The 14206-nt window shown below is 39.1% G+C and overlaps 1 protein-coding gene across 2 annotated transcripts in view; it reads left to right on the top strand.

Moving 5' to 3' along the window:
* The window catches only part of FAF1 (Fas associated factor 1), a 218339-nt gene that overhangs the window by 151842 nt on the left and 52291 nt on the right, over nucleotides 1-14206 (top strand). For both annotated transcript variants that reach the window (XM_018552460.1, XM_018552459.1), the window contains exons 14-15: nucleotides 10081-10217; nucleotides 13947-14035. In XM_018552460.1, coding sequence (XP_018407962.1) covers nucleotides 10081-10217; nucleotides 13947-14035 — 226 coding nt within the window. The remainder of the gene's footprint in view (nucleotides 1-10080; nucleotides 10218-13946; nucleotides 14036-14206) is intronic.

The raw sequence follows: 14206 nt of genomic DNA, 5'->3' as shown, positions 1-14206 counted from the left end.
GGGAACAGGCACTGGATGATTTCAAGAAGGGTAAGATATACAGATTTTGAATGTAATGATTTTATGAATATTGTGAACTGTGAATATTTGTAATTTAAGCATTATATAGTATAACCCCTTCCTTCTGGCATAACGCACATATGCAGTATTGGGGTAGTGGGCACCCAGCGCTGAGACCAAGATGCCACTGACAGCTTCTTGTCATGTACTAACAATCGAGGGCTATAAGGAACGACTCCCAATCTTGTGATCACTGTGATAGTCAAACACTGTGATCAGTGGTTTTAGAACCCTCCCCTGCACTGTTTCTCCTCTGGGAGGGGAAGATACTATAAGGGCTGCAGCAATTAATCAATGATAATCGATAATGAGAATAGTTGTCAATGATCCTCATTATCAATTAATTGTGCTTCTTTCCTCCCTGCTGGGAACACATCTGGAACACCGACCCCTGCAGCCAGTGGCCAGTTGTCAGGAGAGCCTGCCCTGTCGCTGCTTCAGCTCTGCTTCCCTTCCTTCTCTCCACTTGGAACCTGCTACATGCTGCAGTCTGTGTCCCTTCTGATCCCCACTGCTCTCCCCCACCTGTATCAGTGGGGATCGGAGGGGACACAGACTGCTGCAGCCGGCACCCAACGGGGAGGAGAGACCGGCTGTTGGCACCAGTGCCGCTGTGACTCTGCAGCGCCCCTGCCGCCCCGTTTTTCATTCAACAGCTGGCAGCAAGTCTCCAATCCACAGTGGCCAAGATCTATAGCCAGCCTGCTATTGCCTATTTCAAATTACAGTAGCCAATAGCAGGCTGGCTATTGCCCCTGCCTGCTGCTGTCAATCAGCAGAGGAGTGGGCCTGAAGAAGAACTTTCTCCTTCAGGTCCCTCCTCTGCTGATTGGCAGTGGGCAGGTGCAAAAGCAAGCCTGCTATTGGCTATAGCATTTTAAAATAGCCAATAGCAGGCTTGCTACTGCTCCCCACTGCCTGCTGTGTTTACATTCAGCTTCTGGCACTTGAAAGATGAATGGGTCTTAATGCATAGAGAGGAAAGTCTTGATCCACGTTGGCAAAGGTTAGGCCCAGCACATAGCCTGGGCTTAGGATGCAGGATATTTCACAGGGACAGATTAAAAATGAACACAAGGTCTTGCAGGCAACACAGGGTGTCTACACTTAAAGTATATCTAAGTCCAGGAACAAAAATGTAATGTATTGCAGCTTACCAGTCCTTTGATGTGTTGGCTGCATTTTTCTTTTTTTTTCAGGCTTTTTCCCCCTTTTTTTTAAAACCTGGTGACACAATTCCTGTCCAAGGCTAACAACGCTCAATCACTGTACTGTATCTATGGAGGAGCAGGGTTCTCAAAATAGAACAGCAAGCCTGTTCCCCATATCCATAATATACGAGAGAGGTTTTCTGTAGTCCTTACACTCTCTTCCTGATAGCATTCCTTGAGATAAGACTGCAAAATGCACTGGACAGCAATTTATTTCTTCTTTCTTTCTTTTTTGTTTGCAATGGCTGAACAGATATAACATGCTTAATATGGACAATTACAGATAAAAAGGAGCAAATAAGAGAATTTCATAGCTGGGGTTTACATACACTTATGAACGGTAAAAACATGATTCCCAAGGGGTTGGAATAACACCTGAGCAGCAACACTTTAGTTTTAGCTCTTGTATAAAGGTGCATATGTTTGAACAAGTATGAGCATATCCGGTGCCCTGATATTTCATTTGCTGCATGCTTGTTCTGGGTCAGTGGCCCATCACTTAAAGAAGGAATAAAAAGCATAGCAGCCCCAGAGCTTTGACTTTACAAGAAACCAGAAGGTGCTTCTATATTATTATTCTGACTGGTTCTTTTTTAAAATGTAACATAATGCACTGCCCGGCCAAAATAAAGTCTCACACTAATATTTCGTTGGACCGCCTATAGCTTTGATTGCGGCACACATTTGCCGTGGCATCATTTCAATAAGCTTATGCAATGTCACAACAATTATTTCCATCCAGTGTTATATTATTTTTTCACCAAGATCTTGTAGTGATGATGGCAGAGTCGGACCACTGTGTAAAGTCTTCTCCAGCACATCCCAAAGACTCTCAATGGGGTTAAGGTTTGGACTCTATCGTGGCCAGTCCATATGTGAAAATATGTCTTATGTTCCCTTAACCACCCTTTCATAATTGGAGCCAGATGAATCCTGGCATTGGCATCTTGGAATATGCCCAATGTGCCATCAGCAAAGAAAAAAATCTATTGATGGAAAAACCTGGTCATTCAGGTAGGCAGCTGACCTCATTTTTTTAGGAACATAACGTTGCTGAACCTAGACCTAACCAACTGAAGCAACCCAGATCATTCCACTTATCCAGTGTAAGACTTATAGCTGGGGTTTACATACACTTATGAACAATAAAAACATAAATCCAAAGGGTTTGGAATAACACCTGAGCAGCAACAGTTTAGTTTCAGCTCTTGTATAAAGGTGCATATGTTTGAACAAGTATGTACATATCAGGTGCCTGTTTGCTTGGCTAAATCCAAGTAGTGACTTTTTTTTGGCTAACAGTGTATTCAAAAACTTAAAGGGCAACTGCACTTTTAGGCATTTAAACCTAATATCTCTCCTTGTTCTCCCATTTAATTTATACTCCCTGGTACTTACCTCAGATCAGGTGTGAGGGCCTGTTCACATGATATCGGGTCCTGATCAGGTGCGGATCTGCAGACGCGGTGCTACTGATGCAGTGCGTTTGGCCGCGTTTTTGATGCGTTCCAATAAAAAAAAAGTGGAGTGAGGCTGTCAGTATGTTAGCTGCAGTGCAGTTCGTTTTTGCCGCGTTTCCTGACCGTACAAAATGTGACATGCAGTATTTTTTCTGTCGTAACCTGAACGGACTGCGCACGTGAGAACTGTAGCCCATAAAACACATAGGGATACATTGGGTTGCATTTTGAGTGCAGGAGCGTACGGATCAGGTCAGCACAGAAAACGGACGTCGTGTGAGCAGGCCCTAAGAGACACTGTTTTCGTGCCCAAGCTGGCAGGGCTATGCCTTACTATGTGCGCATGTGCAGCCTTTTCTCTATAGTACCTGATGGAACAGGTGTCTACGTTTAAGCCTACAGAGAAGCATCTTTAACATTAGGGTCTGTGGAGAAAAGGTCTTGCCAACACAATAGGGCATGGTCCCATCACCTCAGAAGAAGACATAAGCACCACCCAGGCTGCAAGTCCTATGCAAGGGCACCTGTTAATTTGAGGTAAGTACAAGTGGGTGGAGATAAAAGGGTGATGATTAGTAGTTCTGATGTACCATAGTTGTGTAAAACTATCAAAACCACTGTGAAGTTGTTGACAAATGGTAATTTCTGGGTCTTTTTTTTTTAAACATTATACTTTGAATATCTACCATATCCTAAATACATTTGGACAATGCCTTACATTTTTTTTTTTTTTTTTTTAGTTTTTGAATAATTGGGTGATGTCATTTTTTTGTGTAAGTTTTCATTAGATTCTGGTAATTTTAAAATATATACCTATTTAGTTTTTAATATTCTTATTTTCCTTTCGTTACTATTATTACTATCTCCTGGCATATTTTGCCTGCACAATGTAACTGCAGAAGCCCACCAGTTCTGCCTGCCGTTCTGCTATAAATGTAATTTTTTCCCCCCTCATTTACAATTGCAGCCACAACAAAGCCTTGCATCCAATAATGAGAGTGACACTGTTTTCTAACATAAGCATTTACAGAACTTCTCAGCATTGGGGATTTTAGCAACATTTTTGCAACTGTCAATTAATGGACAGACCGAGGAAGCTGAAAACCCTTTGTAGAAATGCTTGCCATGTTTCTTTATCCAACTAAATATTTGTATAATTGAGGGAGACTCAGGAATGGCGGGGTGCCGGCTGCCCTGTGTTAGTTACAATTCACCTCCCTCTGTACATAGGAGGAGACCTGGATAATCCTGATTGGGAGCAGTGAATGGGGCCCTGTTCCATACAGCGACATCTGGTTCCTTTGATGGTCTCCACAGGTCGTTGTGTCGACCAGTCCAGGCTGGACTTGACCCATGCTTCTGCTGCTCTGTCTAGCCTCTTAATGACCTCAGTGAAATGATCAGTGCTTAGCCGTAATGGCCCTCTATTGCTCCATTGTGCAATGTGCGAGCCTGGCTATATAATGCGAGCATGTAACACATTTAATGTGTGTGGTTTTTTTTTAATTTGTTTGACTTTTGTTCATTTTTGCAACCTTGCTAGTAATTTTACACTTTTCTCTTTAAATTGTTTTACCAAGTTTTTTTCTTTAATTAATTTCATCGGTCTTATTTTCATCACGTTAATGATCAATACACCAAGTTTTATTTGACTTTAATTTTACAATTGATTTTTTGTGCTGTTCAGCTTCATATTTATTATCATGGCTACATACACAATTTTAAGAAACCTTTTCTTTTCCTCAAAAATGTTTTACCTTTTTTACTGTATGTATGGAAAAAAAGTAAGTTTTTATATATATATATGTGTGTGTGTGTGTGTTTGATAGTTTATAAAATATTTTCTTTTTGTTAAAGTGTTTAAAGTAAGTGTTAACTAGTTAGTAAACTGTGCCACTGAATTCAGTTTAGTTTAATGAGCCTGCAAAAATGTGTATGTGAAATGTATGCAGTCTCATTTTACATTTTCTGATTTGATCAATAGGTTTTGCCAACATTTTTAGTGATAAGTTTTAGACATGTATGATTCCTGAATTATTTTGTGTCATTTTTTCTTTTTCACCTTCACAAAATATTTAAAACCAGGAGATTGCAGTATCTTATAATCATGTGTAGAAATTAAATTTTAATGCTTTCTAAACTTAAACCTGTACTTTTACGCTGGTGTGCCCAAGTACAAGCAAACAACTTTACCATTGTGCAGTTCTCATGTTGTAAATGATCCCTCCTTAATTTCCTTATATTTTGTGATAGTTTAACTTGCTGTAAATTAGTTTGAATGCTTCTTGCATAAAAATGTGTATATTTTCCGCATGCAAGGATTCTTTGTAAACAAGCAATTGTCTAGCATACTTACAGACTCTTACACCAAACTTAGGAAGGTTTGGTCTTCGTGGTACAAATCTGAGCTTCCAGACAGGAAACCCTAACATCTTTCACTTGGCATAATACCATTGCTGGCTACTTTCCATGTATCTTGGGGCTGTCGCTCCCATTCCTTTGCCGTTTCCATTCCTCTTTCTTTTCTAATCGTCTACTCTTTTTCCTCCCCATGCCACTTATTCTGTTCCTCTTAGCCTTCTTTTCCTTTTTCTCCTTTGCTTCCAATCTAACACTTATCTTTACTCACCTTTAGCTGCTACCTCTTCCCCAGAGGCATGAGTTGTATCACATGCCTGTGCTCATGACTATGGGTAGTTGATGTCAACAGTTTTGCGTTATTTTCCCATACATTTTAGGCCGTTGTCCACATACATACTGCCACATTGGCAATGTCTTCACAGGTCTTTATTATTGTACATGTTTACACACAGTCATAGTTGGTATTTTATTTCTATACTAATAAAAATTTTGGGAGAAAAAAGAAAATTAATATATTTTTTTACAATATCCAGCATTATACAATTTGGAAAGTACTTTCAAAGATGAAAAGTCAGACGAACAGTCAGAAATATATTATACTTGCATTTACTGTAGCACACAGTTCAAGGGGTCTGTTGCTAAAAGATGGACCCAACCAGGCATATTGACTGGTCTTAACCTATTAGAAACAGTTGCTAAATATGTAAAGCTGTCTGGCAAATGTTTTAGAAGCGGATGTGGACTTGATTTGCTAGGATTAGAGTGGTGAATGTAATGGACGAATCTTGGAACATCAACGCTATAGACGTGTTGATGGACTTTTGTTCTGATCAGAGCTGCTTCTTTCCCCATACAAGTCAGTGGGTAAGGAAAAGCTGGTTGATGTAGCTTAGAAGGAGGTCACATGCAGGTAAAAAGGATGAACTCTGAATGACCTCAAAGGTTTTTAAACTGATCTCAAATGAAAGCAAAATGCACCTGAAAGCAAACTGCATTTGCCCAGCCATACAAACCAAAAGCCCGTCAACAGAGGCCCTATTTATGATTGACTGCCATTTAAAGTAAGCCTGTAATGTATACCAAGTATTTAAACTATCGTTATTGGTAAAACTAGCTGTGCTTTCCTTCATACCTGCTCCTATGTGTCTGGGAAGGACTCTAAATTCTAGGTCAAGGCTGCATATAGTGCTTCAACTTCTCTTAGGTTGGGATTAAGCTATGCCCCTTCCTGTTACCAAGCCTAACTACCTGTCAGAAGCCAGAGTCTCTATGACCATTAGAGGCCTCAAACCTTTTTTATTTTAGCCTGGGCATAAGATCTAAGGGGCTCCTCAGAGGCAAAGGGCCTTATCTATGTGTGGTTCACCATTTATATTTTTTTTATACCCTTTGATGGACATTAGTTGCTGGCAAATCTTTTAGAAACTGGTAAGTGTCTTGGGGATTAATGATGGTAAATATAATTATAAATGACATTTTAAGACATGTGAAGAATAAATGAATGTATATGGAATCTAAGGTAGATAGGAATTTCATTAAAAATGCTTCACAACATTTTTTTAAATAAAAACAGAATACCAAAAAGGCCCCTTTTGAAAATAAACACTGTATACAGGAAACATTTATATATTTTTTGAAGCCTAGCTTTGGGCTCAACTCTCCCGAACAACTTTCCAGGATGAATGACTTTGGCCATTGAATAGTCCAGAAAGCTGAGGACATCTAGTGGTGGAAAGTTTTCAACTGCTGCTGGGGGGGTCCTATGATTAAGCCATATCGGTGAAATGCGTGATAGATTGTACACATGGGGAAATGTTCCACAGCATGTATTCTTTACTTTAATAAATAATTGTTTTATTCATGGTGATCCACGGAAGTGCGGCTCGTTTTCTGAGAGGGGGCCAGGGGGGGGCTATTTAATAATAATAAAAAATGTCCTGAGTTGGGCTTTAAGCACAGCTTGTATTCTAAAGTAAAATGCACTTTGGCACACAGATGTAGAACCATCCCTATCTGAATTAGCTTAGAGGTTCATTTTCTTATGACAGTCATACAAAGTAGTGCAAGTTCAGGAGAATGTCAATTAGGCTCGTGGAAGAAAACTGGAGCTTCTAGAGTAGAGCATATGTGTATGGGATAGCCATATGCCTTTATTACATATGCAGGCTTTTATTCCTTTTTTGTAGAGTTGTAGAGCACAGTCGCTGCGTCTGTCTTTCATTGCAAGTCTATGGTCTTAGGTCAAACCTAACAGAAAATAAGACACTGTAAGGATTGTATAGCTTTTCAACAGCCCTCATTGGGCATGTACAGTGGTTTTGCTCATAACTTATTTCTTTATTATAGCTTTGTCTAAATAAATAGTAATGCAGTTAGGCAAATAAAAAATATAGCATATTCCTATTTTGCATTCTACTTTAAGACAGCAGGTGGACCTGTAGGTTCCTTTTTATTTTTTAAGGCTTTATGTTTGCTGCTTTGATGAAAGACACAGATACGGATTTACACAGATCAGTATCTCAACAGCAGTGACTCAACCCTTAGCTCTGTCCAAAGTTTAAGTCAGACAAACTGTCCCCTAAAGAATCTGCTAAGCTGTGCTGTCACTTTAGCTAACTCCTAGTGCTCTGGGAATCATCATCATCATCATCATTTATTAAATGTTTAATAATCATAGTTTCTCTTTAAACAGGGATGCTAATACATTTTCTGAAATAAAAATGACCAGATTTACAGGTGTTTTTTATACAAGACAATAATCAAAATGTGAAACGGCAAACAAAAGTTTACCTGCACACAAGTGAAAGTGTCATTATATAATCTTTCAAGTAAGCATTCCAATATGATTTAAAAAACTAAACTATACTTTAAAATCTCTTATAAATAACAAAGTAATAACTAAGCTCAATGCCACGCAACTATCCCTGGGGTGCGTGCACATAGACAGGAAGAGGCTAAAAAAGTGAAAATAGTGCTTTCTTAAAAACTGCCATTTTATGATGCACAGTTCTTTAGCAACTTAAATCTCATTCAGATTAGGGTTTACATTTTCTTTACACAATTTGATTCGTCACAATTTAATAGTTTATATTCATGTTCCCTTTAGTATGCCTTAGATGCACCTTTATTGTGCTGTAGGATGTATTCTTATCAAGAGCATTACGTTCTTTAAAAACAGTTTATTTGTTTACATTGTAATTTTCCAAATTATTCAGTTCATCATCTTTGGTTAATGGAGTAATAAGACTGCATTGTTCTATTAATCATTAATTAATCATATCGCCCACTTCACTTTCTTCTACATTTATATTCCCTGACATTAAAAAAAAAAAAACCACTCAATTTAAATTATGTTTCATGAAAATAATTAAGTATTAATAGACTTCATTCAGTGGCGAGTTCTCAGAAATTTCCACTGTTTTGCCTTTTCTGACCCATGTTATTAAAACTCTATTATTTTTACAGACTTTATTAAATTGGATCTTATTAAAGCATTCCATATTTGCATTTGGTCTTTCATAATTCATTATTATTATGACATTTACTTTTACCTTCACTTCTGAAAACATATCATAAGGCTACCCTTTTCTCTTGAAAGAAATGCTAATTTCAGACAGTCCTATAATGGAAGTGAAAAGCTTTATCAGTTTTTTCATTTATTCCAGATCGTGGTAAGAATACTAATGCACGACTTTTATATGCAAATATGGAAGTATTTGGATCTTTTTGTTAAAAAGCCTGGTTTTAATTTTTATATAGGTGAAATGGAAGGGATGGAACCATTTCATAGCATTGTCAAGAAAATAGTTTTTCATATTTCACACATTTGCCTTATTGTTTTTTAACTTGAATTAACGGTTTTGCTTAATGCATTTTTAGTTATGGAAAACGTTGGCAACGTTTTCCATCGTCGATTTTTAATCGACTTAATCGAATAATTGTTGCAGCTCTAAGTGGTTTTATATCTTTTTCTGCAAGTTCTTCTGACTGACCTATTAGCAGTTTTTAGGGCATTACAAAATACTTCACGAAGTTGTACTTTCAAATAGTGTTGTGTTCCATGAAAATTTTTTTTTTTAATAATATGACTTTATTAATAAATGTTATGCAAGCCATTAGCTACTAATGAGGACCTGACAGTAAAAGATGTGCCCAAAAATGGCAAGTAGAAGGCAAAGTTGGAAGATTTGCCTGTAAGTTCTCTGCGGCTGATCTTTTTCCTATTACTCACTTACTGTGCCTTGTTCCACACTGTCACGTAGTAGAAAAGTCACTCGCACTCCAATGAGAATTTCAGTCAATGTTCTTTATTGGCAAAAGAATTGTCACATCGTATAGCAATTGTAGATTGGTGGAGGAGCTCTCCGCACACCTAACAGCAGTCCCGGCCAATAAGTGAAATGGTGCTCGTAATGATAACCACGGATGGCGCCGTGCAAACACAGGATAAAGAAAGCAAATCGTCTTTCTGCCTTGAGGAAGGGACCCTGCGCGCCCCCGAAACGTCGGCTTTTTGGATTATTGTGACGTCTTGTCCATTAAAGGGACATATTCATCTTCATTATTGAGTGCTGGTGATTTGCTTCTTTACATCGTATAGCAAAACACTGTTTGCCTGAAGAATTTATGGCTCCTAAACGTCACTATATGATGTGACAATTCTTTTGTCAATAAAGAACATTGACTGAAATTCTCATTGGAGTGCGAGTGACTTTTCTACTACATGATACTGATCTGCAAAGGCATCTGCTGTCATCTCAGCACCCACCTATTATCTTGGGCTCCACATTGTGTCTGTGTGGATGCACCCATCTTGGCAGAAGCCAAGCCATGCTCTTAATTTTTCCTTTGTAATACATTTTAATCATTTCCTGTTGTACCCTATACTAAAAAAAAAAAAAAAAAAACTTTTGGTTTTAGGTATACTGTTATATTGTCAGGATTTTCCTTCATCTGAAAGATCATTTATTCCGTCTTCTTCTCTGCAGATTTCTTACGTTATGTACCCGACATTTTGGCAGCGTAGTAACACAGACAATCCGATCACAGAAGACGGATCAGTTTCCCCTTTTTCTTATTATAATGGGAAAGAGATCATCTAATGAAGTGCTTAATGTCATCCAAGGTAAGGTTGTTTAAAGTTTAATTTTTACTGATAGAGTTGCGCTAATATCATGAAACATAAAAATTTGTAACTGCCGCCATTTTATAGTACAGGGTCATTGTACTATTTTAACAAATTTTCAGGCCTAAAATGTGGATTATAACGTGTGCAAAAAATACCTTGGCAGCGTAAGTGTGAAAGGGATGAAACATGGGGAAATGTATATGTATTGCAGAGACATGCTGCCAGTGGCATCACAAGGGGGTGCGAGCCGCAGCGAGTGACACCCTCGGAAAAGTCAGGCACTCAGTCATGGAGAGCCCAACATTTGCACGGGAGAGGAGGTTACCAGACAGCATACCTTATCCTGCTGGGTTAATGTCCCCTCCTCTCTTTGCCGCCATCCATCACCAAGATGGCTGCCGGCAGGTAAGCATGTGTGATGTCACGCGCATGTGCAATGACATCCCAGCGGGGTGACACCACATCTGGGGATGTCCCTGCGTGCTGCTTATGTTTGTTTTGTTTTTTATTTTGCCTTGACATACACTTTAACTGCATATGACCATTAGGTTTCTGTTTATTGTGGTAAGTTTGCATACCACATACAGTATCTGCAATCAAACGAAGACTATACAGACTGATTGTAATATGTGTGTCCTGCTTTATATTTGTATGGTTTGTGCCTGGTCCCGCTTTCATATGAAATGCCATGGTTAGTATACTCTGGAGGGAAAGTGCTAATTGATCGACTTAAGGACCTTCAAAAACCAAGTGTAGAATTGTTGATATTAATGTGTTGGCTCACCCTGGCCATGCTATGAAATCCTGTTATGAGTGTAACCTTTCAGCAGCTAGAAAATGTCACCACAGAATTAACTTTTAAAACTGAAATGATTACTCTTTTCCTGACCTCACCGGCTTTACAGCTCGCTAATTACCTTCTTTACTATCCAAGACTGCAGGTGATCAACAGTGTATGCTGACTTCTTTTGTATGACCTCAAATGTCAGCTAAGCTTTACCTCGAGTAACAGTTAACCAGACACTTGCGTAGTGATGTTTCTTATTCTTTGGAGATGAGTAGTTTTATCATTTTGAGGGAAGAATTTAAAGCAACCTAGTTCCCCTCCTTGGAAGTAGCCCCTGCTCTCTGATTTTTAAAATACAAATATGTATACGCACCTTTTTTTTTTAAGCAGTCTTTGGTCCGATCATGTGACTTCGTTAGTCCTTTTTCTTTTCTTCAATTGGTGGTGGGTGGGTAATGAATGCTGTAGTGAGGGGAACCACATAATGACATGGCTCCATTTTCTGCAGCATTTTCCTTTGAGTCCACGATGGCCTGATGATGTGCCCACAGGCAATCCTTGATGCCCGGGACTTACTGGAGGTGGTTTGAATGATGTTCTTCAACCTGGACAAGGACCAGCACTGGTGCACAGAGCTGTGAGACTTGGGGTGAGGGTTGGGGTGACAACATTGTAGATAGGGGGAGTATAACAGCTTGAACTGCATTTTTTATTTTTACACGTCATGGTGATTTTTTAATATTCTGCAGTTGGGCTTTACCGCTGTCAGTCAGTTGTTAGATTCCAACACAGAGCAGCCAATCCTAGCTTCTTTTGCAATAATCAGAAGGGGGTAGAATAAGCATGAATATAAAGGTTGCCAAATCACTGGAACAGTTTGTTGTCACTCATAGAGATAAACAATCATAATGGACAACTTTTACAATAGGCATGTACTGATACCGGCTCCATGTTCACTCCCAGCACTGCCGGTCAGAGGAAATCTCTATCTGACCAGAATTTCCGGTATCTGGGGGTAAGTATCGGAGCATTTGGATGAGTACTTGCCCAAATACTCGGTATCGGCGTGGATTCTAGTATCAGTGCATTCCTACTTTATAACCATTTATTACTACAGGTATTTATATAGCGCCGACAATTTACGCAGCGCTTTACATAGCTGCACATTCACATCAGTCCCTGCCCTCAAAGAGCTTACAATTTAAGGTCCCAATCTTGCATACATACTAAGGGCAGATTGCCATTTCTCCTTTTACTTCCTGGAACTCTGGCACATGTGACTAGGACATGTGACAATGCACATCATCTCAGGGGAGGATAATGCCTTTCCCTGAGATCGCCTGATTACAAATTAGATTTCCCGGCAATGCTCTGCTGTTGTAACCTTCCCAGGATGCAAAGCATGGGCACATTACACCATTTGTGCCAAAGAGAACCAGCAAGTAAACAAAATAAATTTGTAAGTAAAATAAAAATATGTTTAGCTAATGAATGTAAGATGATTCCATATTAGCCTGTAGAGCTGCATGCTGATGTGATTTTTAGTCAAAGGGGGTAAAGGTTCACCTGTAATCAGCAGCAGTCACTGTTCGGTAATTCTGAAAGCGACACACCAGCCACTGTCAGAATTCAATAGCCCAGCAAAAGAATCGTCCATCCACACTGTATACTGTATATGGCTAGCTATAGTTGTAATTAAAGCATAGAGTACTTTAACTTGTAATAGGCTCTTTGTTATCATATGTGCTACACGTATCCATAGCTTAGTTACTGTCTCCGTAAAGAACCCTGCTGTATTGGTAGGGAAATCAGTACACAAACAATCTCTTGTCCTTTTGTACAGTCCATTCTTTCTATTGAGCTTGGATATTTATTTTCTGACTTTATAAACATCCCAGCTTCTCCCTAGACTGGGCTTACTCCTGAGTTCTTCATTAATCCTCCAGCCATACAGTTTGAGGATCTCTTGTCTTTGAAAGAGAAATCTTTCTTTCCGTGGTGAGGTGCGGCGCGCAGCGTGTGTGAAGCCGTGAACAGGGCCAACTGATCGGGAGCCGATTAATCGATTATTGAAAAAGTTGACAACTTTTTCAATAATCGATTATAATCGATTATGTCGATTAGTTGTTGCAGCCCTAATGGATTTTGTTTCTAAAGAATTTTGTTTCCACCTACAAAACCATAGTGGCTACCGGAATGTGAAGAGTGGATGGTAGAGCAGATGGTAAAGTTGGTTCTGATATACAGTATATGCTGGAGTTACTTTGTCCCAGCAACTGAGCTGTACAACGGTCAGTATACGGTTTATTTAAAAAAATTGCTATTAGGCAATCAAGAGATTTTATGGTAGAAGAGACATGCACAGTCTCCTCTGCTATAAAACCTACCTGATAATACTTCTTAAACACTTTGAACAGTAAGATTACATATAAAGGGTGTTTTTTTTCCCCCCAAAAAAATTACCCACAAATGAACAACAATTGATGTAGGGCCAGATAAGTTAAAATCTGCTTTTGAATGGCTGGGATGTCGCCCTGTAAGGGCCTTATCAGCATATGAATGTTGCTCTTGTGTGAGCCTCACATGATTGGGCATTCAGTACCCATGCCAAATGTTTTTTTTTTGTCAGTTTTCTAGCTTGAAGCAAGTCAAAGCAGGTCAGAAGTACCTGAAAGCAGTCAGTATTTGATGACCCCCTTCATCACATTGAAAGCTTGTTGCGGATTAGACAGTGGTCTGCATATAAGGTATCGAGTGATGGGCTATGGCACATGGGGTCCCGTTAGTCAGCATTTTTCACTGGCCTGAAACTTTTTGATTGGCTTCTACGGGTTATCGCTCCTGATTATTGTTGCTTGCCATTTCTATTACTGTATTGAAATCTTCCATTAGGAAATGGTACTTTAAACTTGAAATTAGATCTTTATTTTTTTTACTAGGCAACACATCTGTGGACGAGCTTATGATGAGACTCATCTCAGCAATGGAAATCTTCTCAGCCCAGCAACAGGAAGATATCAAGGATGAGGTAACAAGGAAACGCAGTACTATCTTTGAGGAATCCCAGTTTGTTTTAAAGAGAACCAGTTACTGTACAGCCTTAGTGTGAACACTCACAGAAGTGCTTTTTCAGTTTTTAGTAGTTGGGGAATTTAACAGTTTCTTATCTTTCGGTAACCCAAGGGTTAAATGTCAGTGG

The sequence above is a fragment of the Nanorana parkeri genome, unplaced genomic scaffold (assembly GCF_000935625.1).
Source record: "Nanorana parkeri isolate BGI_ZX_2015 unplaced genomic scaffold, ASM93562v1 scaffold89, whole genome shotgun sequence".
Classification (NCBI taxonomy): domain Eukaryota; kingdom Metazoa; phylum Chordata; class Amphibia; order Anura; family Dicroglossidae; genus Nanorana; species Nanorana parkeri.
The sequence above is the reverse complement of the archived record's forward strand: the minus strand, read 5'-3'. Positions and strand labels throughout refer to the sequence as shown.